General features: G+C 40.8%; 1 protein-coding gene across 2 annotated transcripts; it reads right to left on the bottom strand.

Moving 5' to 3' along the window:
- Positions 1–446: 446 nt before the first annotated feature.
- LOC131242942 (proteasome subunit beta type-7-A-like) lies at positions 447–27,688 on the bottom strand. 2 transcript variants are annotated; one of them, XM_058241929.1, is made up of 9 exons: positions 27,529–27,688; positions 25,944–26,100; positions 8,428–8,569; positions 7,671–7,767; positions 7,491–7,560; positions 7,302–7,406; positions 6,676–6,774; positions 6,505–6,595; positions 447–836 (listed from the first exon to the last, which is right to left on the bottom strand). In XM_058241929.1, exons 2-9 carry the CDS (start codon positions 26,085–26,087, stop codon positions 760–762), a joined length of 825 nt encoding a protein of 274 aa, XP_058097912.1. In that variant the 5' UTR covers positions 26,088–26,100; positions 27,529–27,688; the 3' UTR covers positions 447–759. The 2 variants fall into 2 exon arrangements, with proteins under 2 accessions (XP_058097912.1, XP_058097911.1); XM_058241928.1 differs by having other exon boundaries at positions 25,944–26,096; positions 27,529–27,687.
- Between the last annotated feature and the right edge of the window lie 215 nt (positions 27,689–27,903).

A 27,903-nucleotide genomic window follows, 5' to 3' on the forward strand; every position in this document is an offset into this window, starting at 1 on the left:
AAAAGGTTGATAGGATCCACTATATACACCACCGCATGCCTACCTGGAGCAATTGGAACTGTTGATCTGGCAGCTCACCATGGGGTAGAAGGCCATACCCAAAAACAATGGTGATTTTACAATCATAGCCATCCATTCGCATGTAGACCGTTGCTCGCTTTTTTAGTTCAATCATTTTATATATATCACATTCTTGTTGTGGCCCACAAAACGACAGTTGGATCTCCCGATTACCTGAAAGAGTGTCACATGTTTGGCTGGTTCACCTCCATCCCATGAGCCTCCATAGCCGGCCCATAAGACCAATGACAATGTTCTCTCTTCAACTCATGTATATGGAGCAAAAACCAAACATCTTGAATGGACACAATCCGAACCTACTGCTTTTTTCTTTTATAAATTTTCTTCACGCTGCTTGTTTGATTGATGGGAACTGCAAGAACTGATAACTTTTGAAGCACTTAACTGGAGTGTTAGTGTGAAACTAATGCAGATCTAAAAACATATGGTTATGGTTTAAGACATGAATGTCAACAAAGAGGGGTGATTGAAACCCAAGAATCCTATTCAATACAACATATCCACCTGGCTAGCCAACAGAAAGGAAAAATGAAAAGATAGAGGCCATCAAAAGAGGATAGAAGAAACAATTCATGTGTTTTGAGGGGGGGGGGGGAGGGCGTTCTAGGAAGAGGACATGAAGGTCCATCCATCTGATTCCTCGTCAAAACATACGTTCTCATCCATCATAAAGGTGTCTTACTCTTCCATTGCATCTCCTTCAACCACTTCCACTTTGTTCTTCTTCAAAGGAGTGATTTTTGTGGACAGAACCTCTGTAACATACAACATTGTAGCTAGGAATTAGACAAATCTCTCATGATACTTTAAAAAGCAAAGCAAAACTTTGGTCCTTTCACTTGATATATCAATGGTATTAAATTAATTTTAAAAAAAAAAAAAAAAAAGAGGTTACGTTGCGGCCATAATGGCTGTTACATAAGGATAATGGTGGTGACACTTTAACACTCAATTAAAGAAAAGGCTCATAATGGACCAATACAAGCCTATACATTTTTTTCCTTGAAAAAATTGCAAACATTACAGGGCCGCAAATGGCCCTTATCTTAAGGGCCATACAGCTGGACAATACAGCCACCATTACCGTTATTGAATATTAAAAGGCCAATATAGATGGCAAAACTGAGCCGAATGCCTGAACTAAAGAAGAAGAATCATAGCATGTCCATTTGACATGTAAATAAGCACCCTAGTGGAGTACAAACATATATGAGACTTGCTATTAGAGAGACCACCTTGTTTCATTTATTATTTTGAAAATAAAAAATGCACCATCTCACATCTTTCTAATTAGTAATTAGATGCATCCTCTAATAAATTAATTTGCTTTGCAAGACGAACGAGATCACCAACTCTATAGCTAGAGAAGAAATAAAAAGAGGGTCAATTTTCACAGGCAACCCATTCCATCTTCCTTACCTCTCTCTTGTAATTTTTATTGTTCACCAAAAGAGGCTATAACAGGGAAAGCACAAACTCCAAAAGGATGTGGGAGGAGGTAGTAAGAAAAGCCTATTGTTTAACTGAGGATATGGTCCTCGATTGAGTGGAATGGCATAACAGGATTCATGTAGTAGTCCCATTTTGAAAGAGACACTTCCACGCTCTTGCCTGATTCCCTTCATGCTCAATGCACACGACCGAACCATCTGATTATAGTCTCCACTCTTCATCACTTCATAATCCTATGGGAATACTAGGCTGCTTTGATTGACCCATCCTTCCTACTCATCACTGCAGCACTTAACGTCTCTTCATGCCACTTTCTAACTGCCCAACACCATCCCATATGGCATTGCAGGTCTAATCATTGTCTTAGAAACTTCTTAACCTATAGTTTCATAGGCATGCACTGATCCATGATCACACAACACTGCAGAGCCACATCTTCACTTACACCATCCAGCTCAATTCTGAAAACATCGTCATTTATATCCCATCCTATTGAAAAACAGAGCCAAGGTAATGAAACATTGGTTTAAGAAATCTTTCTTCACCGCTATACTATGCTTACTAAAGGTAACGAAACATCAATTTGAGAAATTTATGCCTCTAGTTAGTATGAAATCTTCACCTCCAGAGCATACAACAGTTCTATGGAAATACAGAGACCACACCTTACCACAAGCTAGGATAATAGAAGGGGAGAGATCACGGAGGAAGTTAACATCGCTGACGAATTTTCATCAGCAGGGAAGAGGTGGAGAAAAACCAGCATCTTTCTTTTTAATTGGTAGAAAAATTAGTCTTCCCAAGTTCAATCAGTTTGGAAGGCAACCCAAGAGTAAGGGCACAAGCCAATCTCTCAATTTCAATGAATTATAGATTCACTATATAGTAATAAAAGATGGGGACAAGGTAATAAATGCCAGTCAAACAGGGATATTTCACAACTTTAGAGTATCAAGGACACTTGATTTCAAAATTATCTTGGAGAATAGTTTGGATTAAGCTATCTCATCCCATCATCCCATTATCTTAGCCTTGTCCCACCTATTCGGGTTCAGCTTTATGAGTCCTGTTTTGAAAAAGATTGAAAACAAGAATTCTCAAGATTGCATGGCAAAAATTCGACAACCAGCATATGATTGCAGATTGGAAATTTGTTTTCTATATGTTGGACAGATTGGGGTTTGGTTCTAGATGGAAAAATTGGATGTCAAAATGCATGGCATAAGCCCATTTCTCAGTGCTAGTTAATGGCTTGCTGAAGGGGTTCTTCAAAGGTTCCCGCAGTCTAAGGCAGGGCGAACCCCTATCACCTTTCCTATTCATAGTGGTGGTAGAGGCTCTTAGCAGGATGCTTGATAAAGCTAGAAGGTCAGGCTTCATTGAAGGTTTACAGTTGAAAACACGGACTTTCAGATCACCCACCTTCAGTTTGACGATGATACTCTTCTGCTCGGCAGACCAAGCTCAAGTGGACAATATGAGCACGATTGTCCAATGCTTTAAAGCAGTCTTGGGGCAAAAGGTCAATATTTCAAATGTGAGATCCTCAAGAGTTAAATCTCGGAGATGAGGAAGTGGAAGGTCACCCCAACTCTTTGGGATGCAAGAAAGGAAGCTTCCTTACAAGTTACCCTGGCCTTTCTCCTTGTATCGGGAAACCAGCGTTGTACTTGTGGGATGTAGTAATAGACAGAATTAAATGCAAACTCTTGGGGTGGAAACGCAGAATATAATCTTTAGGCGGCCACATCACATTGATTAAGGCAATGCTATCCAATATGCCTCTATACTTCGTGGCTCTATTCCACTGTCATCTCGTGTAATAGAAAAGATTGAGAAACTCCACAGAGACCTTCTATGGAGGGCGGCAAACAAAAGGAGGAAGTTCCATTTAGTGGTGGTGGTTGTGGGTGGGTAGGCGGGTGGGGGGAGTCAAGAGGCCTTGGCATAAGGTCAAAAGTTTATTGTTACAAGGTTATATCTTGCGAATATGGCGAGGATGAAGGGCATTGGTTTGCTGCAGCATCATCCAGATACAGGGTGTGGAAATCAGTCTAGAGGGTGGCTGCCTCTTTCAGAGAGCATGTCTCCTTCTCCCATGGCAATGGGACCCACATTCACTTCTGGAAGGAGTGGTGGTGCGGGGATACTGTCTACGTGGAGAGTTTCCATTGTTGCATATGGTGGTGAGGGAGAAGGATGTCTTCATCTCCCAGAGTATTTTGAGGGTGGGGGGACCATGGTTTGGACTCCCACCTTTAGAAGAAATTTCATAGACTATGAGATCCTTAACTCTGTCAGATTGATGGAAAGGTTACAAAATCAAGGTATTCTGGAGATGGGACGGGACAAGTGGGTTTCGGATCCTTGCAAGACTACTAGAGGCTTTTCAGTCAAGTCAATTCTACTCAATCCTCAAAAACTCATAATGCAAGTCAAAGATCCCATCCATCACATTTGGAAATACCCAGGCCCACCTCAGGTAGTGGCTTTCACCCGGTTGGTGGGAAAGAACAAAATTTCTAACTATCGAAAATTTGAGGAAGAGTATGATCCTCCCAAATGGGTGCACCATGTGTCTGAAAGACAAGGAAACAGTAAACCATTTGTTCATCCACTGCATTTTAGCTCAAAAGATTTGGACGAAGTTTTTATCCCTGCTGAGTACTAGCTGGGTGATGCCTTGCAGTATTGGGGATCTCTTTTCCATGGGGCTCTGCTAAATTGGGAAGGAAGAGAGACAATATGGCGCCTTTCCCTCATTCCAGTGCTTTGAGCAATATGGCTCGAGCACAACTACAAGGCTTTTCATGACAAGTCGTAATGCAAGGGCATTTTCACACCAGACTCGAGTGAGCTGGCCTATAGGATGCAGGGATACACTCAGGGTGGGCGGCCCGTGTGAGGCAGACCCTACCCATGTGAAGTGGGTGGCTCATGTGAAGCGGAACCCATGTGAAGTGGGGCCCACAAGGGGGGTTCGGCCGAGGTCCTAACCCATGGGATGTGGGGCATGGGCTATGAGAAGGGATCGATTCACCATGCTCTATCAGTTTGAGCATTTACAGCAAGTGGTTAGTTGTCCTACATCAAAGTAGTATCAAAGTGGGAGGTCTCGTGTTCGATACTCCTCACCGGGGGTGATTAATGTCGGGGCATTTTCACACCGGGCTTGAGTGGGGTGGCCTTGGGATGTAGGGGCATACTCGGGTGAGCAACCCGTGTGAGGCGGGTGGCTCGTGTGATGCAGGCCCCACCTGTGCGAAGCAGGTGGCTTGTGTGAAGCGGAACCCATGTGAAGTGGGGCCCACGAGGGGGGTTCGGTCGAGGTCCTAACCCATGGTATGTGGGGCTTGGGCTATGAGATAAAGGGATTGATTCGCCATGCTCTATCAGTTTGAGCTTTTAGAGCAAGTGGGGGCTTGAGTGGCGTGGCCTGTGGGATGCAGGGGCACATTCGGGGTGGGCGGCCCGTGTGAGGCGGGCCCCACCCGTGTGAAACGGTTGGCTTGTGTGAAGTGAAACCCATGTGAAGTGGGGCCCACGAGAGGGGTTCAGCCGAGGTCCTAACCCATTGGATGTGGCGCTTGAGCTATGAGATAACGGGATTGCTTCTCCATGCTCTATCAGTTCAAGCTTTGAGAGCAAGTGGTTAGTTGTCGTGCATCAAGTCGGCACCTTTGGGGCAAGTATTTCACAAAGCTAGAGGAATGGTCCTGGAATCAGTGCATGCTACCAAGGTGTTCAAGGATAGCTGGGTAGAGCTTTTCCAAGGCTCAGGAGTTCTATCATTTTTGTACTAATCGGATGATTTCTCATCATCCACATTATCTTTGTTCTCCTAGCTTTTAATAAGAGTTCACCTACAAGAAAATTTGACAAGCAAACCACCCAATGTTGTCAAAATCGTTACCGCATCGCAAATCGTAATAAGGGTTGAATCGTATTGAATCATAAATCGTATTGTAAATCATAAGATTTTTATTATGATTTTCTTAAAAATATGAAAAATATAAATAAATTAGAGAAGAAGAAGAAAAAAAAAAAAAAAAACCTCAACAATCATCCTTTTTGCCATCAATATGCACCAAGTAATACCATATCATGACAGTGTTAAAGGATTCTTATATTTCCTTTCTTTTGTCTTTCAAGAAATTTTTCTTTAAAAAACTTACAAGGATCCTTTAATAATTTATGTTCTTACTACCTTTTTTGAATGTAAAATTTCATTGGAAAAGCGGCATTTGTGTTTGTTGACCGACGGAAAAATATATTTTGATTTTTAACTATCATTCCACAATACATGCAAGTCAACATGATCATAACCATTCATAAAAACATTCTGGATAGGTCATACATCGATTTGGTGTTTTGACCACTTAAGAAGTAAGAAATCATTAAAAAGAAAAGCTTTACAATTTTCATTGAAGAGAATATATATCGTTTAATCTCTTATAAACAGCAAAATAAAAATAATTTACCTTTTCTAAACGATTCCTTTTTTTAAGTTTTTTCTAAATGATTCTTAAAGCCCCCACCAATTTAAAAACATAAAATGAAAGCCAAGTAAAGCTTAAAATGGGGGGGGGGGGGGGTAGACAAGTATGATTTGAATTGTAAATTGGGATTGAAATCATAAAATCATAGGATTCATATAAAAAGGAATTCAATGGTGGGATTCAAATCGTTTTGCTTAAGATCATACTCAAATCGTAAATCATAGGATTTTGACAACACTGCTACCACCTAACATCAACCGTCCACCTTAATTGGGCTAAGGTTCTAGGGACCAGCAGACACAACTACTACAAGGCGGAATTTGCATTAAACTATACATCCATATATAAATAATAGCAAAGACAAAGGAAAAACAAATTCATCATAACACTTATCATGTTTGCATTGGCAAAATGTAATTTAGAGATGTTCGCATTGATAATATGTAATTCAGATGTAAATGAGGTTACTAACCAGTCTGTCCCTTAGTAAAGGAATAGCCCCTTGAACTGACATAGGTCCGAGGATTTGGCAACTTGTGATTTCTCAAGTACTCGGTGCAGCCCTGTACATCAAGATTTGACAAGAATAACTAAAGGTCCATGGAAACACCAATAACAATATAATGTTTCATCAAGTACAGACCTTGGTTATTACGCAGACGTCAACATTGCTACCACTCCCCAAGTCATTGAAAATTCCAGAGCAAATCGCCTCAGACACAAGCTTTATTCCTTCGTCTCTCTACAAAAGAAATCCCATCACCTTATATTTCATGTTAACAGTATCCAGAGATCTAGTATTAAGGACGCACGTTTCTATCTTCATCAGTGAAGGCATGAGAATTCACAATTGTGCAATTCTAACTGAAAGATGGCAAAGAGAAACACATCCAAAAATAAATAAACTACTTCCACAGTTCCACTGTCATGTCAAATCTTCTATGATAAGAGATGAATGGAATGGTTTCCAAGAAATCAAATAAAATAAAGACCAGAACAGCTTCTACCATGAAATCATGTTAAATGGTCTAATTTAGTCTGAGACTCCTGTTTGCTATCCTTCTTGAAAGGCTAGCTTGGTTCATGAGGATGTGTCACTCTTTCTCGAAAGGATCTCAGCAGCTACAGGCTGCTCTGTTCTGGAAAAGCATCCATGCAAGCCCTACCTCTTTGGCACGGCCTTCTGTGTTCTTTCTCAATGACAGCATAACAATGATGATGCAAAACATTGACTAAGGAGCAAAATGCAAATCTAGCAAGCAAACTTACAGTCAAGCCCTCTCTGTATTTTGACTCAAAGATGGCCATCGCAGCAAGAGAACCAGAACCCATGGTTGCAAATGGCAGAGTGTCAGTTGAACCGTGAGGGTAGATCTGCACAAGATAATTGTTCAATCACAAAAATTTATGCAAAAAATGCTGCATCCTTCATATGCCTATATGCAAAATCAAACTTACAGTGTGCAAATGCGGTCCAGTAAAATCAACACCGCCAAGGACTAAAGCAGCACTAACATAACCTTGGTAACTGGCCAAGAGTTAAATATTGTCAGCCTCATCTAAAGTATCATGAAGTGTACAAAAAGCTCCACTATCACAAATATAGCATTTTTGAGGTCTGGAAAAAGATATGTTTACCTAAAAAGATGAGATTTCAAAAGGGTAAGAGCAGTAATGACCCTTGATTCACGGCCGGTTGCATAGCGGTGTAGCTGAAGCTGAGAGCTTACCATATCTAGATAAATACAAACAGAAATCAAGATGGAAACCAATATCACTACGAAGAATACAAGTGACGGCGAATGTGAATGGCAGCTACAAACAGAAATCAAGACGGAAACAAATATCATATAAAGAATGCTATTGAAGGTGAATGTGAATGCCAGCTAAGACGGTGCATGACTGCATGTTACTGCAGTGTGCAGAGATAGCAGACAAGCATCATGATAGCTCCCACCAGTCGTAAACATTTTCTTTTAGATGGTAGGCATAAAGAATTCATCAATTGTGAAACAGGAGGTACTATATGGCACTTGGCCCAAACTGAAGACACTTTTATTTGGACCAGCATTCCATACGAGTAGGGTCAATCCTTCAGTGACCTAGCTGATTGGACATTCCATCAGACATTCCCAGCCACAGAGTGGACATTTTCTCGATGCATTTTGTTAGCAATATTTTACTTCAAACCATTCATTCAGGCAGAAAATACAATGAATAGGATTTGTCTGACGGGAGTTCTTGCAGCACCCAGCATGCACATTGAAACCTGGAACACTTCCAAAAGTCGATCACTTGAATGGGATGCTGGCACAATATGAATAATCCATTACTTTTTACTTTTGATCATTCTTCATTACATGCCAAGTGTTACATTTTTCCTCCATAAAAATACCTGTTACGGCCTCTGTATCAGCAGCAGTTCCTGCACCACAACAGTAAATGTTTGGAGCCATGTAATGAATTTTTTCACAGTTCTTATCACAAACGATTGGTCCCTCTGTTGCCCTAGTGTCGGCGCCAAGAATTACGCCATCCTGAAGAGAAAAATTGACAACAAGGAGATAATACCATAAACTATTGGCCAGAAAGAAAGAATGGCTAACTCACTGCCAAAAACTGGCTTCAATTAAAACAACGAGCTGTAGTAATAGATTCTATTGAGGTTAACCAGATAGAAAGTTTGTGGTTCTCAAATTTTGCTGAGGATGTGCATGTTAGAGAGATGGAAAGCATAGGATTGGGGTCTAAGGTTAGAAAAGTAACACGCTAAAAAGCTGATGATTGGCATCCAGCCAGGAGAGGAAGGCATGCTGGCTTTGGCGAAGAATTTGGAAGGTTGGATCTCTTCCGTCGACATACCTTGGCTTACCACTGTGTGTGGGTAAACGGGCTAAGCAGTTTTGGGATGTTGTCTTGGAGACAGTGCAATGAAAAGTTTCTGATTAGAATACCACGCACTTCTCTTTGGTTGGTCTCATTTCAATTTAAGTTGTCATCTCTAACATGCCCATATACTAGGTAGTGACGCAGGACAACTACCCACATGTTCTAAAGGCTTGAACTAATAGAGCGTGGCGAATCAATCCCTTTATCTCATAGCCTAGGTCAGGCCCTCGGCCAAACCCCCCTTGTGGACCCCACTTCACCTAGGTTTCGCCTCACATGAGCCACCCGCCTCAAACAGGCCGCCCACCCCTAATGTGCCCCTGTGATGTTGACATCAGAGGACCTACTCGAGTGTACCAGATACGGAAACAACTACCCACATTAGCGTAGGTTTCTTTGTGGATGGGAGACGAGTTCCGGATGGGACCCGCTGGTCCATTTTGAAGACCCCACATGCATTGGACGTGCATCAGGAAGACCCCACTTTGGGATGATACATGTGGGCTTCTTAAGAAACCATTTTAGTCATAGGATTTTCATTTCATGTCGATTCGATCGTTGGATCTTGTCGATTAGGCCATCAGGCCACCAAATCTTCCAGATCTAGGCCCCTTGGACTCTGATCTTACTTCATTTATGTTTTTTGTTATTTTTAGGATTTATTTGATAGTTGAGATTGATAATAAGTGTTTTGGTTTTCTTATTTTGGATGATAGGGTCATTTCACTTAAATGAGTGGCATAGTTGTAATTATTCTAAATTTTTAATTATAAAAGCACGGGAGGGGTTAGAGGTCCAACCCTAATGGTGTTATTGAGAATTTAAAAAATAAAATAAAATAAAATAAAATTTAAAAAGCTCTCGTGTGAAGGAATTTTCCTCCTTGTGTTTTAGGTTTATGAGAAACCTTCCCTTCCAATTAAATTGTGGAAGGATAGAAGCTTGTTTAGTGGTGGATTCCCCAAGGTACATTGTTCATCTTTCTCTTCTTCAAAAGGTATTCTTCTTCTTCTCGTCTTCCTCTTTTCCCTTCCATTACAACCTTTTTCCTCCTCGTGTTTTAGGTTTATGAGAAACCTTCCCTTCCAATTGAATTGTGGAAGGATAGAAGCTTGTTTAGTAGTGAATTCCCCAAGGTATATTGTTCATCTTTCTCTTCTTCAAAAGGTATTCTTCTTCTTCTCGTCTTCCTCTTTTCCCTTCCATTACAACCTTCTAAACCCATCAAAACCAAACTCAATCATATATCTTTTTTTTCTCCTTTACATATATGTCCCCTGTTTGGGGTTTTCCCTATTTGATTTTCCTCCAAAACTACCTAATCCCTGGATCTTTTGAATCTCTAAAAACCCCATACCTAAATCTCCATCCATGAATACAAAACCGTAATGAAAATCTGAATTTTTGTGAAACGTTCCTTGCTAGGCCATTTTAAAGACCCCACTTTGGGATGATACATGTGGACTGCTTAGGAGACCATTTTAGTCATAGAATTTTTATTTTGTGTCGATCCAACTATTGGACCTTGTCGATCAGGCCATCGGGCCACCAAATCTTCTAGATTTGGGCCCCTTGGACTCTAATCTTGCTTCATTTATGTTTTTTTGTTATTTTTATGATTTATTTGATGGTTGAGATTAATAATAAGTATTTTAGTTTCTTTATTTTGAATGATGGGTCATTTCACTTGAGTGGCATAGCTGTAATTATTTTGGATTTTTATTATAAAAGCATAGGGGGGTGGACGTCCAACACTGGTGGAGATTTGAGAAGAAATAAATTAAATTAAATTAAATTAAAAAATAATAATAAGTTCTCTTGTGTGAAGGAATTTTCCTCATTGTTTACTAGGATTTTTGAGAAACCCTCCCTTCCAATTGAATTGTAAAAGCGTAGAGGCTTGATTGGTGGTGGATTCCCGAAGGTGCATTCTTCTTCTTTCTCTTCTCCAACAAGGTATTCTCTTTCATCCTCTTTTCCCATTCCCATACAACCTTCTCAACCCATTAAAATCCAACCCAATCCACATTCTCTCTTTCCCCTTTCCTATCCACATGTGGACCCGCACGTGCACAAGCACCCATGCACGTGCGTCCGTACGATCAGACATGTGTGGGCCCCCCGTTTGATGTTTTCCCCCCTTAATTTCTCTCCAAACCTCCCTAGATCCTTTAAATCCTTAGAAACCCCAATCCTAAATCTCCATCCATGAATCCAAAACCCTAATGAAAACTTGATTTTTTTATTTTTTATTTTGAAACTTTCCCCAAATCAAAATTTTGCTTGCATCATTATCTATCCACGTGGTTGTTGCACTAAACATGCTAGATTGGAAGTCCCTACTTCCAAGTGGGACACTCTTGAATTATTTTATATTTTCGTGCACCGCATATGTGGTAATCTTCGCGTTATAAATCTGAATTTCCATATCTATTATGTGGATATGCTTGATTTTTTGTTAATTGCTGAAATTTATGTGTAAATGATCTCTCATCTTGCATCCTAGGATAGTTTCCATCATCCTACATCAAATTTGGCATCAAAGCAAAGGTTTAGCGTAGGTAGTTGTTCGACAAAATTCCTATACCCATCGTAGAGCATATAGGTTGCATATAGCTTGCTGAATTTTCTAATTTTACTTGCTGAATTTTATGCTTAGGTATTTTTCAAGTCCTATGTTGCTGGAATTTTCAGATTTAGTGACTTTAAGACACAGTTGTTAAATTTTCAGTTTTAGCCTTATTAGAATCATTCTAAGGTTGTCCATAGGGTTAAGGTACTAAGGGTCACCATACATAGAACTCATGTGCATCATATAGCATCACATTAATCACCGTCAAATCTGATTATTTTTGGTGCACCGCATTCATCATATAGTGCACATTCAACTAGGTTGTTTCTCATTAAGATCATTTAGTGTATGCAAACGTGAACAGGTCTTGGTTTTGATCTATTCCCCACCATGAACCCGGATCATATTGCAAAGCTCTCGAAAAGATTAACCGCTGTTTGACAGCCATTGAAACGTACAATAAAACCATTGCTGCGCAATTGACTGCCAGAAACCAGCGTATCATGTGGCTAGAGGCTACCTCTCACGGTACCCCCGTCACCAGGGAAAACCACCAGTCTCAAGCAGGATGGCCAACAGATGAGGACCCAGTTGAGCAGGGTCCAGTCCCAATAGAACCCATTAGGAGTCATAATAAGAACTTTGGTCAGGGAGTAGGTCATGCAAGACCGCACGCTCCGTAGAGAGTCCTGTGATCATTATGACCCTGAGGAAATGGTTATGAAGAGCATCAAAGTTGATGCTCCCAGTTTTGACGATCGCTTGAACCCGAAGCAATTCCTTGACTGGCTAGCTGACATGATCACTTCTTCGAGTGGCATAATATGTCAAATCGCCGTCGAGTGAGGTTCGCTAGGATGAAGTTGAAGGGTCAAGCCAAGTTGTTCTGGACCAATATAGAATGGAAGGCAGAGCGGCATGGAGATGAACCCATTACATTATGGGTTGAGATGAAAGAACTTTTAAAAGAAAAATATGTCCCGCTCTCCTACTGTGATCACCTTTTGGACTAGTGGCAATCCTTGAGGCAAGGTTCGATGTCTGTATCGGATTACATCGAGAGATTCGAGGAATACATGATGTGATGTGATGTCGATGAGTCCCTTGATGTGACCCTGTCTAGTTTTAGGATAGGCTTGCGCCTTGAGATTAGGCATGAGCTCATCCCTGATGATGTTGAGATTAGGAGTTTGAACGATACCTAAGTGCAACTGACTATGAAGCGGTTTGGGTCTCATAATTCCAATGGCAAGATTGCTCCTCAAGGAGCCAAACCAAAGCCTCAACTAGTGCTCCCACCTATAATAGAGATGTTAAAGGTAAGGGTCTAATTAACACTAGTTTGAAGGGAAGTGAGCACATGCAGTGTTTCTGTTGCAATGGTCATGATCACCTCGCAAAGGAATGCCCAAACAAAGAGAGGTAAAGCTCTTATGATAAATGAGACAAGTGAGGATGACGAGGACAATTGCAACGTAGAGGAGCATGAGCTTGATTTGGTGCTAGTGATGCGGAGTTTGATGATCAGGAGACCCACACTCTCAGTAGTCAAATGCGCCTTTGCCCAAGCTAAAGAAAATGATGATTGGCACAAGAACACGATCTTTTGCTCATATACCAAGTGTGGAGAAACGAATTGTAAAGTGATCGTGGACAGTGGCAGATGTGTCAGCATCGTCGCTACTAGCACTGTGAGTCGACTCGGCTTGAAAGTTGCGTCTCACCCTCAGCCCTACAGAGTGTCATGGGTTGATGAGTCCTCCATTTCGGTCTCACAACGATGTTGCATCCCCATCCAGTTTGGGTCATATAAGGATTCGTTTTGGTGCGATGTAGTTCACATGGATGTCAACCACATCATCTTAAATAGGCCCTAGTTATTTGACTTGGACGTTACAATATTTGGTCGCTCGAATATTTGTACATTCATGTTTGATGGCAAGAAAATTAGATTGAGTCCTCTTCCACCCAAAAGCATACCGGGAGAGAAGGAGACCACCAAGAAGGGTAATCTTGTAACTTCGAGGAAGTCCAAACATGTCTCTTCATATCATTAATGCAAAAGAATTTGAAAAGGAGACTAAGGAGTTTTGGAGGTGTATGCCCTTGTGACTAGAGAGGCTGCCCCCCAGGTTGGTGTAGAGTTGCCTAATGAGGTGATTTCAGTGATGGATGAGTTCAATGATGTCCTTCCTAATAACCTCCCGAATGAGCTTCCACCTATGAGGGTCGTCCAACATGCCATTGATTTTGTCCCCGGGTCAACTCTCTCAAACCTTCCTCATTACAGAATGAACCCCACAGAGCATGAGGAACTCAAGAAGCAAGTTGAAAAGCTTCTTAGGAAAGTGTTCATTCAGGAGAGCATGAGTCCATATATTGTGCCCGCCCTTCTAACGCTCAAAAAGGATGGTACGTGGCATATGTGTGTGGATGGCAGAGTCATCAACAAGATTACCGTTAAGTACCAGTTTCTTATACCGCGTCTTAACAATATGTTGAACATGATGGTCAATGCCATAATTTTCTCTAAAATAGACCTTAAGAGTGGGTATCATTAAATTCGTATTTGCCCAAGTGATAAGTGGAAAATGGCCTTCAAGACAAAGGATGGGTTGTACGAGTGGCTAGTTATGCCTTTTAACTGACCAATGCCCCAAGTACATTTATGCGGGTAATGACCAAGGTGTTGAGACCCTTCATGGGAAAGTTCCTAGTCATGTACTTTGACGACATCCTTATTTATAGCATGACTAAAGAATAAAACCTCCATCATCTGAGGCAAGTGTGTGGGATCCTTAGGGCAGAAAAGTTATATGCCAACCTCAAGAAGTGTTCCTTTTTGTCTAGTAGTGGCATCTTCTTAGGTTTTATCGTGTCATCTGAGGCCATGTCTACAATCAGTTGGCCTGAGCCACATAATATTCATGAGGTGCATAGCTTCCATGGCTTAGCCACCTTTTATAGACATTTCATTAAAGGGTTTAGTTCCATCATGGCTCCCATTACCGATTGCATCAAAAAATGAGAGTTCCAATGGACAAATGCAGCCTCTAGGGCGTTCAAAGAGATTAAGGTCAAGTGACTGAAGCTCCTGTCATGCAACTTCCAGATTTTTCCAAGGCTTTTGAGGTCGCTTGTGATGCATCTGGTGTAGATATAGGTGGAGTGCTTAGTCGGGAACGACACCCTATTGATTTCTTTAGCGAAAATTAAATGAAGCGAAACAAAAGCATTCTACCTATGACAAGGAATTCTGTGCAGTAGAATAGTCCATGCACCATTAGTGACATTATTTATTACCACAGGAGTTCGTCTTATTCTCTGACCATGAGGCTTTGCATTATTTCAAATCGCAAAAGAAGTTGATCTCCAGGTATGCCAAGTGGGTCCAATTTCTCCAAGAGTACACTTTTGTGTTAAAGCGCAAGGTCGGGGTTAAGAATAAAGCTATCGATGCATTGAGTCGTAGGGTTGCATTACTCCACTCCACGAGCGTCGAAATCACTAGGTTTGAGCGTTTAAAGGAAGATTATCCTAGTTGCCCAGATTTTGGAGAGGGGTACGTATCGTTGTTAGATAATTAGTCTAGGGGTAGTCGTGAGTTAGTCCTAGTCAGTGAGTTTTTGGTTTATAGATGATAGATTGTGTATACCCCGTACGTCCCTCCATGACGTTCTTATTTGGGAGCTTCACGCTGGAGGGATAGTTGGTCATTTTGGGCGTGACAAGACTATTGCCCTAGTAGAGGAGTGCTTTTTTTTTTTAGCCAAGTCTCAAGCGAGACGTGACTAACGTTACAAGGCAATGTAGGACTTATCAGCTGGCAAAGCAGAGGAAGCAAAACACCAGTTTATATACACATTTGTCAGTCCCCCACGCCCCATGAGTTGATATTAGCATGAATTTCGTACTTGGGCTCCCCAAGATGATTAAAAAGGACGATTCCATTTTTGTAGTTGTGGACTAGTTTTCGAAAATGGCTCACTTTTTCCCACGTTCTAAAACATCTGATTAAGATATTCTTTGGGGAGGTAGTTCGTCTGCGTGATTTGTCGAAGACCATTGTGTCAAATTGAGATGTGCGGTTTATGAGTTATTTTTGGAAAACTCTATGGCACATGATGGGATCTAAGTTGCAATTCTCTTCAACATACCATCCTCAGACTGATGATCCGACAGAGATTGTCAATCAAAGCTTAGGGAATCTGCTACGATGTCTGGTGGGAAACCATATTAGGACCTAGGATGCAGTTTTGGCCGCAGCCTAGTTTGCATGCAACAATTCCATCAATAGGTCCACAGGAATGAGTCCATTTGAGATAGTATTTGGGTACAAGCCTAGAACGCCTATAGGTCCCATACCCATGTCCGTTTCACACAGACTATCTGAGTCCGTAGAAGCATTTGTATAGCATATTCATGACTTGCATAGTGATATCAAAAAGCGCATTAATGTTAGTAACCAACATTATAAAATCTCTGCACATTCACATCGTAGGTTTAAGGAATTTTAGGTGGGTGATTACATCATGGTCTGCATTAGGCCCGAACGATTCCCACAGGGAACTGTGAGGAAATTACATGCCCGCAGTGCAAGTCCATATAAAATTTTGACAAGAGTGGGCCCTAATGCGTATGTGGTGGATCTTCCATTTGATATTGGCGTTAGTGCAACATTCAACGTGGAAGACCTTGTGCCATGTGACGGGCCCACATGCATCTTCTAACCCTCCAGCAAACATTTCTCTTATTTCAGATGATGGTGTTCTTGTCCCCAGCCCCAGCACATGGCCTTTACTTGACTTTACTTCACAACAATTGCCTTCTCTTCCATCACTACCAGGTAAGAAAGAAGAGACTGAGGCTATTTTGGACCACCAAGTGGTCTCTACCCACCATGGAGAATATCAAAAATACCTCGTGAAGTGGAAAAACATAACAAAGTCAGACAACACCTGGATTATAGAGGCAAAGTTCCAACACATTGATCCTGGCCTCCTCGAGAGTTATCACATCTTTATTTCATCAGTGGCAAATTCTTCTCCGCTGGGGAGAATTGGTGGGGACATCGGAGGACCTACTCAGGTTTACCAAAGACGAAGGCGACCACCCCACATCAGTGTAGCTTTCTTTGTGGATGAGAGACGAGTTTCAAATGGAGCTCGCCGGGCCATTTTGAATACCCCACATGCATTAAACGTGCATCAAGAAGACCCCACTTTGGAATGATGCATGTGGGCTGCCTAGGAGACCATTTTAATCATTGAATTTTTATTTTGTGTTGATCCGACCGTTGGATCTTGTCGATCAGGCCATCGGGCCACCAAATATTTGAGATTTGGGCCCCTTGGACTCTGATCTTACTTCCTATATGTTTTTTGTTATTTTTATGATTTATTTGATAATTGAGATTGATAATAAGTGTTTTAATTTCCTTATTTTGGATTGGGGGGGGACGTCCAACCCTAGTGGAGATTTGAGAAGAAGAGAGAGAGAGAGAGAGAGAGAGAGAGAGAGAGGCTCTCTTGTGTGAAGGAATTTTTCTCGTTTTCTAGGGTTTTTGAGAAACCCTCCCTTCCAATTGAATTATGGAATGGTAGAGGCTTGATTGGTAGTGGATTCTCCAAGGTGCATTCTTCCTCTTTCTCTTCTCCAATAAAGTATTCTTTTTTTCTTTTTCTTTTTTAACACAGGTACCCGCCACACACCCACGCACGCCGTAGTGGGATTTCACCACCAATGGGTTTCGAACCGAAGACCTCGTGTTGAAACTTCTTGGAGTCTACCACTCGGCCAAGGACTGGAACCCTCCAACGAAGGTATTCTTCTTCTCTTTCAACCTCTTTTCCCCTTCCCATACAACCTTCTCAATCCATCAAAATCCAACCCAATCCACCTTTCTCTCTTTCCCCTTTCCTATGACCCGCAATTGTACACGCACGCATGCACATGCGTCTGTACGAGGGGCCTCATGTGGGCCCCCCATTTGGTGTTCTCTCTCCAAACCTCCTTAAATCCTTTGAATCCCTAGAAACCCCAATCCTAAATCTCCGTCCATGAATCTAAAACCCTAATGAAAATTTGAATTTTTTTGCGAAACTTTCCCCAAACAAGAATTTTACTTACATCATTATCTATCCACATGGTTATTACACTACCCACGCTAGATTGGAAGTCCCTACTTCCAAGTGGGCCACTCTTGAATTATTTTATATTTTTGTGCACCGCGCATGTAGTAACCTAGGATCTTCATGTTATAAATCTGAATTTCCGAATCTATTGTGTAGATATGCTTGATTTTACATGTTGATTGCTGAAATTAATGTGTAATTGATCTCTCATCTTGTATCCTAAGATAGTTTCCATCGTCCCACATCACTATCCTTCTTTTACATGTTGTCATTCACATTGACAAGTTAAGCATGAATGATAGTTATGCTCTAACCCTTTTTTTTTTTTTTTTTTTGGGGGGGGGGGGGGGTGTATTTTAATCTTTTTACCCCTAGTGGCACCATTATAATCTCCTTCTTCTTATTAATATAAGTAGACTAGCATATCATAATGATAGACTAATCCAATCTCTCCCCACGTTTCCTCTCTTCTCCTCTCGTTTCTCCTTCTCTCTTCTTAATCTTGTCTTTATTTTCTCCTCTCTTTTTGTTCTTAAATATGAACTACAATACGATGTTGACATTAGCAAAGGACCAGTAGCAGCAATCATTTTAGAATTTTGTAGAACATCACTCTGATACCAAGTTGATATTCAACAACAACAACAACAACAACCAAAAAAAAAAAAAAGAAGAAGAAGAAGAAGAAAACAAGGAAAAGATTAAGAAGAGAGAAAGGAGAAACAAGAGGAGGAGAGGAAATGTGGGGAGAGGTTGGATTAGTCTATCATTGTGATAGACTAAGCTATTATATTAATAAGAAGAAGGAAATTACAACAGTGCCACCATAGGGTAAAAAAGACCAAAATAACCCCCCTTCCAATGTAACTAAAAAATTTCTTTTATGGTGGACCGGGATAGAGAAGAGAATAGATTATGAAAGCAGATCATTTGTTTGGAAATATGATGTCCGAGAGAGATGTATTACCCTCGTGTCATCATTGTATAGGACATCGGGATGGAGTGGCTTTTATGAAAGGAGTGACTTTTGAGGTCGACAATGGAGTTATATGGTAATTCCATGTTCTAGCTTGATTTTCCTAGGGTTATATAGAATAGACCCACTCAGACTGTCAGACTCTCAATGTTTTAGTTTGAAGAGGAGTAGGGAGGTTTGGTCCTAATGCTTTCATAGGCATCTAAAGGATGAGGAGACTGAGTGCATTCCCTTTGGTGGAACGGGTTGGGAATTTCTAGCCCTCTCTCACCGCCGTTGACAGATGGAGGTGAAAGTTTTATTCATCAAGGAGGAGATTCTCAGTGAAATATGAATTATTGCTTTCAGATGATAGAGTTGATAGTGCCGCCTTGTCACCAATGAGCCTAATATGGCATTTTACCAGGAGCCCCAAGGGTGATTGGTGGCGAAAAGGAATATCCTTGCTATTGATAAGCTTAAAATGAGAAGCGATCACAAATGGATGCATTCTCCATCCCATCCCCCAAAAAATTAACAAAATCTAAGATTAAAAAGATCAGACTTATCCAACAAACTCGCATTTTTCACAAATTCTAGTAACATAAAAGGATCGGGAAAAAATGGCTTTGCTTAGAAACAAAAGTAACATTCTCCAAAACAACTGCAATTGAATTACTTTCTCTATACACATGCATCAAAATTGCTCTTTGATATCATCTTATTCACATCAAAGATGTGGAGAAGATTCTTACCCTATTTGATCTGGGGTGGGTCATGCCATGAGAGCTCTGTGGCCTTTTCTCATCTTGGCATTGAGAGTTCTCCATGACAACTCTCCTCGTCGGCTAGGTTGTGGTTGATTTACAAGGTGAAAGTAATAAATGTACTTTCAACAACAGATGCGATTTCAACTAGGTCTTTTTCTATAGAAGAAAGGGTCATTTCATGAGTGATGGGGCTCACTCTTTTTGCAAATTTGAGAGAGAAGATCTCATAGGAGACAGGATTAATTTGAGATACTATTCTAGTGTTGGTGAAATTATGGGATGGCTCCTCACCATCATTTCCTTGTTGTGTCCCTTCTCTTTGTATCTTTCCCTTGTTTTTAATAATATTTAGCATAGCTATTTGAAAGAATGTGAAAACTGGGGGAGAGAGATAGATGATTGATCCGAGATCCATATAAACTACGGGAGAATCCACTATTTTATCACATATCAGTATTTTCATATCAGAGATTCCATGATTATGCTTCTTCATAGAGGCAATTCAATGACCAAATCCGAGAGCCATCAAGGACCATGAGCTATGTTTTAAACTGAGGAACCAATCAGCCTCCTTTTTGCTTCAAAGGATGTCCAAAGTAGAAATTACTATATTGATTGATGAAAATCTCAACTGGCAACTCAAATAAATTTAGTTTTATATTGCCTCAATACTAAATAAATAAATAAATAAAATTTAAAATTTTAAAAATTTTAAAAAAAAAATTAAAAAGAAAGATAGAAAGAAAGAAAAAAGGCTGCTTGTCAATGTTCCCAATCAGGAAAAATGTTGGACACCTTACCAGCAAGAATATTAACTATAAATTTCCCTCTCTAACTACACAGGCAAACAAAATGTTTAGCTTAGACGCCATGTCACAAATCTCTTTAAATGTGAACATCAACTTCCGAGGTTCCAATTAGACAAAGAAGCACACAAGATGGCACTTTTCAGTAACCTTCCACAATTAACACCCCAGAAAATTTGCTTCGAAAGATTCTCCATGCTTCCCTAATCCCTAATGGCCTTTGGCTTCAGCCACATTAGCTACCCCCAACCACCCGCCCAACAGGCCCCAAAGAAAAACACATGTGAACGTAAGACCCACTGCTACCACACCTTCCCAGGTTAACAATGAAGCACCCATCAAAAGAAAGCTTCCACATGCAAACAGGCAGATTTTGCCAAAATAGATGGACTTATCCCGCATCAGCTTGCTATCAATCAAAGCTGCCCAATCCCTAAGCATGGTAAAAACCACAATTCCCCAAAAATCTTCATTCAATGAGGGACTCGATGAACTACACCTTATCCTTCAAACAATCTTAGACATGAACACATCATTAAAGATGTGATTAATCATCACCTTCCAAATTTCTCGATGCTTTGTTCCACACATGATATCCGTGTTCAATGGTGATTCATATTTCAGCATCCAAGTAGCTTTTTTTTTGTCTTAAATTGAAAATTATAGATAGAGAATCATGGAAGTGAAGGGAAATTGCCAAAACTAAACCAGTTAATTATATTTTGTTACATTGCCGGGTTGAGCAGATTTGAGCATCTTTTACTGATTTTCTTGAATTGACTAAAGCTGAAGAGTTTTGACCATGATTGAACATTCTACTTGGACAAAACCAAACCAATATAAATAAGTAGAACCAAATAGATGTGTCCTCTCCTATGCATGTGAGGAATCAATTTCCCACTTGGTGTTGCACTTTCTTTTCCTTTCTTTTCTTTTTTCTTTTCTTTTTGTTTTTTTTTTTTTTTTGGAGTCATCTGGGAAAGTCTCCTCTCCAAATACAGCATCGCATTGAATTTTTCCTAACACAGAGCTGGAGACTGTGGGCAGCTAGCTTCTTCTGCTTAGCTCCAATATGGTTGAGTGCTGTGGACATGTCCACTTTTGCAGTTATATGGTTCATCTGGGCTGGAGAGGAACTGTAGAATCTTCAAAGGGAAATCTAGTTCCACAGAGCAGCTAGTGAAAAAGATCATTAGGAGCAAGGTGAGCTGGGCCCAGATTGACCACTGCTTTAGAGGCCACTCACTCACGGTTTTGGAAAGGAATTAGGCAAAGATTCTTTGGTGTGGGTCAACTACCAAAAGATGGCATCATGTTGGGTTCCACTATATCCGGGCTGGGTCAATTACTCCTTTAGAGACCTGGGTATTATTACCTATGGTTTAACTAAGAATATAGCCCCTCATAGAGTTGAATTGCAAAACAGGATTCATGTAGCCAACCCCAATTACTTGAGTCGGGATAACTGATAAGGCTTAGATGATGATGATAATCCTTTAGAAATCCAGGGCCTCGCGGTGTGCGGGGTTGATGGGCAGCAATATTGGGTTGCCTCCGGCTAGATTTTCTGGCCCCATTGCTCTCAGATTTAAGTAAAGGTGAAGCTGCTGCCCTCCTCCATTCGGTTTCGGTGGTGCCCCTTTTTAATTATTTACCTCACATCATAAATGGGCACTCTAAGAACACAACTTCATGGGTCAACAGCAGTGCTTGTCCATGGAAGTTAGCAGCATTAAATAGATTCTTAACTTCCATGTAGGGAAGATTATTTCCTCTCTCTCCATACCAAAAGAAACAAATGAGGAGGCTGATTCCCTTGCTATGCTGGGCGCAGGCAGTTTTGATATGTTAGTTGAAGATCTGTGTTAATAGTAGCTGATGTAATCTTCTATCCAGGCTGTATTTTCATTTTTTTTTTCTTCGGGTTTCTTCCTTGTAGTCTTATCATGTTGTTTTAGGTGCACCTTCCCCCCTTCTTGTTGCGAGTTTGTTTTCTGTAATAAATGTTAGCATCGCCCTTCATAAAAGATTTAAAAAGAAAGAAGAAGAAAAACTTGACTGTTTGGGGTGGCTTTTTTAATAAGCCAAATGGCATTTTCTGCTATAGATAGTCAGGGAATGTGTTAGTTTCTGCAGGAAGCCTTTAGCAGGATGTTAGAGAGAGAGCAAGGAGTTGTTTTGATTAAGGGGTTTGAGGTGGGGGGAGGGGAGGCAGATTTCTCATTCATAGTTTGCTGATGAAACTTTTATCTTTTGTGATGCAAAGGCAGATAGTGAGATACTTCGAAGTTGTAGAGGCTTGAGGGTCAATATCTCAAAAAGTGAAATGTTGGTTATTCATAATACAAAGGAGGAGGTGGAAAACTTGGAGGGGTTCTTCAGGTGTGGGGTAGACACCTTCCCATCTACATATCTCAGATTGCCGCTATGCATTGGTAAGACACCAAAGCACCTTTGGGATATTCATTGAAAAAATAGAAAGATAACCGTCAAGGTGGAAGAGTAGGTAATTTTTGTTGGAGGAAGATTAAATCTCTCCAAGGCTACCATGTCTAATTGGCCGATCTATTTGATATCGATGTTTAAATCCCCGAAGTCGGTATTGGATTGGTTAGAAAATTCAAGGCAAGATTTCTTGCGGTAAGAAGCGCGGATTCGCACTAGCTCCATTTGATTAGGTGGGAGGAGGTTTGTAAGCCAATTCGGGAGGGCGGCATCAGGGTTAGAAGCCTAGAAGTGGTTAATGAAGCTCTTTTGGGAAAAAGCCCATGGCAGTTTGGAATGGATGGCAGTCCTTAGAAGGAAGTGGTGGTTTCAAAATATAGAATAATGGAGGGAGGATGGTGGATCAAAGGGTCTTCTTTGCATAGAGTATCCAGGGTTTGGAAGGCAATGGAAAGTGTGGTGGCTAAATTCAATATGGGAGTTAGATTTGTAGTTGGTGATGGAGAAAGAATCTAATATTGGAATGATGTATGGCTAGGGGAAGAATCTGATTCTGGAATTGAAAGTGTAGCAACTCAGCTGGCTAGAGTTGGCTATGGATGGTAGGTAATCTTACCATTGCTTGACGTTTCTCAAGGGTGGGAGAAAAGTTGGTGTGGTCTCCTTCATATAGAAGGAATCTTTTTGAAGAGGACATGGAAGAATTCGGGAGTCTCTCTGAAGACTTTAGCCCTATGCCTAGGGTGAAGGATACCATGATGTGGAAATTGGAGAAGTCAAGCCGTTTTTCCGTTCAATCCTATTACGGGTTTCTCACTAGAAGGGGTAATTCAAATGTGGATACAACAGCTTTGGAATGGAGATATGGGCCCCTCACAACATTGTGACGTTCATTTGGTTGGTGAGAAAAAAGAGTGCGCTTACCATTGATAACCTTAGAAGTGGTCTATGAGCATCCCCAACATGTGCTTCATGTGCCTTAGTGATGCGGAAACGATAAATCACTCGTTATCTATTGCCCATTCGCTAGGTCATTATGGGAGAGGTTTTAGGGGGGTTTTCATGATTCCATGGGTGATGCCCAAAACAATTGAAAAGATGTTGCTTGCGTGGCACAGTGGAGGCGCCAAGAAGAATGGAAAGATTTTATGGCAGCTCTCCTTGTTGGCAGGGCTTTGGGCAATTCGGGTTAGAGAAATATTCGGTGTTTCAGGGATAAGAGTGGCTTGGTCCTGAGTGTGTTCGATCGGGCGGATGTTCTTGAATGGGCAGGTAGCTTGAATATCCCTATAGATTGTTTCTTGTGGCTAGAGGTGGGCAACTTGGGCCCGATCCGATGGATCCGACCCGACCAGACCCGACTCGGTACCGTTCCGAACAGAATCGACGGTCTAATCGGGTCTGATCGATTCTGATCGTTCAGATCCGATAGTTTTTCGGGTCGGGTTCGGATTGACCCTGATCCGACCCGACTTGACCCGAAAACCTGATCTGATTGGATCCGGACAGATCCAATCCTACCCGATCCGGAGTAGTTTTTATTAATCCTTCTACTTTTTCTTATGGTATGGTCCACTTGAGCTTTGGATATGCATCAATTTTGAGTTCAACCACTAAAATAATCTGCAAAAACGAATGGACGGTGTGGATAAATCACACGCATTCAAAGTGGGCCCCAACAGAGTTTACTGTGTCCAATAGCAAGTAAATTTGTCGGTGTACCGCACACAGCTATGTAGCTAGCTGTAGCCTGTAGGTGCTAGCTGTGTGTAGACACTAGCTATAGTTACGTGTCATGCCAAGACGAGCACTGACGCTCCTCGAGCTCCGAGTTGTCCGAACGTTTCAAAGGATATCAAAATTAAATGGGCCCCACAATGATGTATTTATTATATCTACACTGTTCATATATTTTTAGAGACCATTATAGAGCATTGTTCAAAAAATGAATAATATCGAACGATCATGTGGACCAGATCACAAATAGCAGCAGAGAATGATTTTCACCGTTAAACAATTTGTGTGGTCCACATGATAGTTAGATCTGTCTTAATTTTAGTCTCAAGCCTTAAGACGAGCTCGCCAAATGAATGGACGGTTTGGATATAACACATACCCCACCATCAGACCCATATAACTTGCTAAACTCAATAAAGCAAGTAACGTACTTAGCGTGAAAAGAAAGTCTCTGCAGGCACGTCAACGTAATACATTAATACATTAGAGAAAGCGTGATACACATTTTTTATAGTCACGTGGGGCCCACCTTCATGTATATCTGTTATCTAAGCCGTTCATCCATTTTGACATATCATTTTAGCCGTTGAACAAAAAATTACGATACATTAAAGACTAAAGTGGACCACACCGTATCAAATGATCCGAATAGTGCCCAACCCGATCCGACTCGGTTTCCCTGACCGAGTCGGACTCAGATCGGGTCAAGTCAATCAAGCAACGGATCTGTCCGAGTCAGGTGACCTGGACTCGGTCTCGAATCGGATCGATTTCAGGTCAGCCTATTAGAATTTCGGATCTAACCAAGTTAGGCCCAATCCGGTCCGACCCGGACCGATGCCCAGCTCTACTTGTGCCCCTCTTCGGGTTTTTGTAGGTACTGCGCTTGTGGCGCCTTTTAACATAATTGCTTTCATTTTCCAAAAAAAAAAAGTGTTAGTTTCGCATTCAGCAATATTTGGCAGTAGTCACTAGTCACATGGTAACATGCAACCTTAGCTTCCACGAATGATACACACTGCAAACAAAATGGGGGTTCTCGAACCACTACTGAAGAGAAGCGTGGGATGGCCTGAGGTGTGGATGGTGACATCCAGGAACCAAGAACAAGAGCAAATCAACTTCCCTTGGAATCAAACTATAAGTTTGACCAGTTGAAATTTGGAATTACAGAACCATATAATCATCAAGAAACTCTGAATTTGCAATGTGCTTGGGCTTGTATTTTTTCTGCTTCGGCGTTTTTCTAATAAAAGTTGTGGTTGTGGTTATCTCTCGGAAAAAAAAAAAAAAAAATCAAGAAACTCTGAACCATCAACATCAGGCAATGTGCAGGGGATTGTTGCTATCAAATAAGACCTGATTTGTGAATTCAGGTAATCATCCGCAGAATCAAATGAACTGTTGTGCATTCAACAATGGCATAAATACAAGAAAAATGATTGTACATAACTAAAGTGTTTTAGTATGATCTGAGTTTTATAATGCTAAATCAATAGAAACAAAGAGAAAAATAAATAAATGCCCAAGAGAAATAAATAAATAAATACCCCCATGTAATGAAGAGTGCTACTTTGCAGAAGGACCAAACAAAAGTATGTACCTGGAAAACTAAACCAACAATGGTGGTTCCAGTTTTTCGGAATGATGGAGGTTTAACACCTTTCTCCGAAAGCATTTCATTTCTTCTACATAAATCGAAACTAAACCCACCCTTTGGAGGAACATCTATTACACTTTTAGCCATGCTGAAAACCTACCTACGACATCAAGAATGCACAATTTCAAAATGGAAATCTGAACCAAACATTAAATAATCAAATCTTCCTTATTGAGGATGTATATGAATTCAACGGAAACTTGAGATATCACCTCCAACTCAACCCAAACAAGCAATGTAATACAGTGCAAAATGCTGGAATGAAATAGCTTCGCTAGTGCTTATGTCTGATCCATTAACAAAATATATAAATAAAATTAAAAGGAATCCGATAATTTCACGGAATTAGACATTTACAAAAAAAGAAAGGCCCAAATTCCTGTCGGGGGTCAAATCTCACTAAAGGTAACATAATTGCAATTTGGAGCCTAGAGCTTGATATGAATGTTACAGAAATCACAAATTGGTTATTTCTGCTTCTTCTTCTTTTTCTTTATGAAATTAACAAATCCCACTGAAAGTAACATGATTGCATTTGGAGCCTAGAGCATTATATGAATGCTATGGAAATCACAAATTGGTTATTTCTGCTATCTTTTTTCTTCTTTTTGAAATAAACAATTTTATTAGAAATGAAGGGGACTACATTCGAGAAAGAGAGAAGAAGTTATGTACGAAGACACCACAATAGCACCTTAGCCAAAACATCAGCTACCTGGTTTACTTCTCTGAAAGCAAGGACACTGGTCTCAAAAAAGATAAAGGACATTGTCCAGGGTTCCTAACAGTTGGTTAGTTCTGCTTTACTAATAATTGCAATTCAATTCAATAGTGCATCCAAACATGCCCTAAGGAGAGGGTGCCAACTCGGAAAAACCTTTTTTCAATCATGAGGAACTCTATTCAAAGAGTATGCGTGCATCTGCAAACACCGAATACAAGTGCCACAGACATGCCAAGGTGGTGCACACATGCGAGATCCAAGACAGACATCAGGTAGCCCCAACTTCTAACAACCCTTGGCCCAAGAAACTGACACCGGCCCACTGATCAGGCAGACCACACTAGACAGTTTAAAAGAAAATCCGACCTTCACAAATACATGTTCGGATTCAAAGAACAGAGCTGCCAGCCCGGTCTTAGGCTGTTACGAATTACCAAGCGGCACAGCCTGCCTGATCGCACTGCAGTACTAATGTTCAGCGCATGCAGATACATGGATGGAAATAGAATTCCTCTTTCTAAAGATAAATCATGAATCTTCTAATGTTCAAAGGATCGTCATATATGATACATTCCTTCTCACAAGGGGTGATGGAATACAAATTGTTCGTAGAAATTTCCACACGAATCAATGCCTCATGCAATGGGTTTTTTGTTTTTATTGAAGGGTTTCGAATAGAGACCGAAGAAATAGAGATCAAACAGTTTTCACATAGATAAGCGAGAGAGAGAGAGAGAGAGAGAGAGAGAGTATAAAAACCCTAATTTCTTTACAGTAAATTGGGTAGAAGCAAGAGAACGATACCTGTGGAGTTCTTCGATTGGAGAGAGACGTTTTCTATAGGTTGCTATGGGGCGAGAGAGAGAGAGAGAGAGAGAGAGAGAGAGGGATAATAAGGGGTGAAGTTTGCCTGGGTTTTGCGAGTTGACAGAGACGCCCTCAACACCTATTGGGGAGGGATTGAGGTGCGGCCCTTACGGCCCACTTTAATTTATTATTCCGTGTCCATGCCGTCCATACGTTATGAAATATCATTTTGAGAGAACATATTCTAAAAACGTATCCAAATGTTGGTGCCAGTTCGATCAAAAAAGGCCACATGTGTAAACAAGGGCTTTGATTAGTTGGTCATGTGAGGGTAAAATGGCATGCTAGTCTATTTAAGTCAAAGGTTTTGAT

This window comes from Magnolia sinica, chromosome 4 (genome assembly GCF_029962835.1).
Source record: "Magnolia sinica isolate HGM2019 chromosome 4, MsV1, whole genome shotgun sequence".
NCBI lineage: Eukaryota > Viridiplantae > Streptophyta > Magnoliopsida > Magnoliales > Magnoliaceae > Magnolia > Magnolia sinica.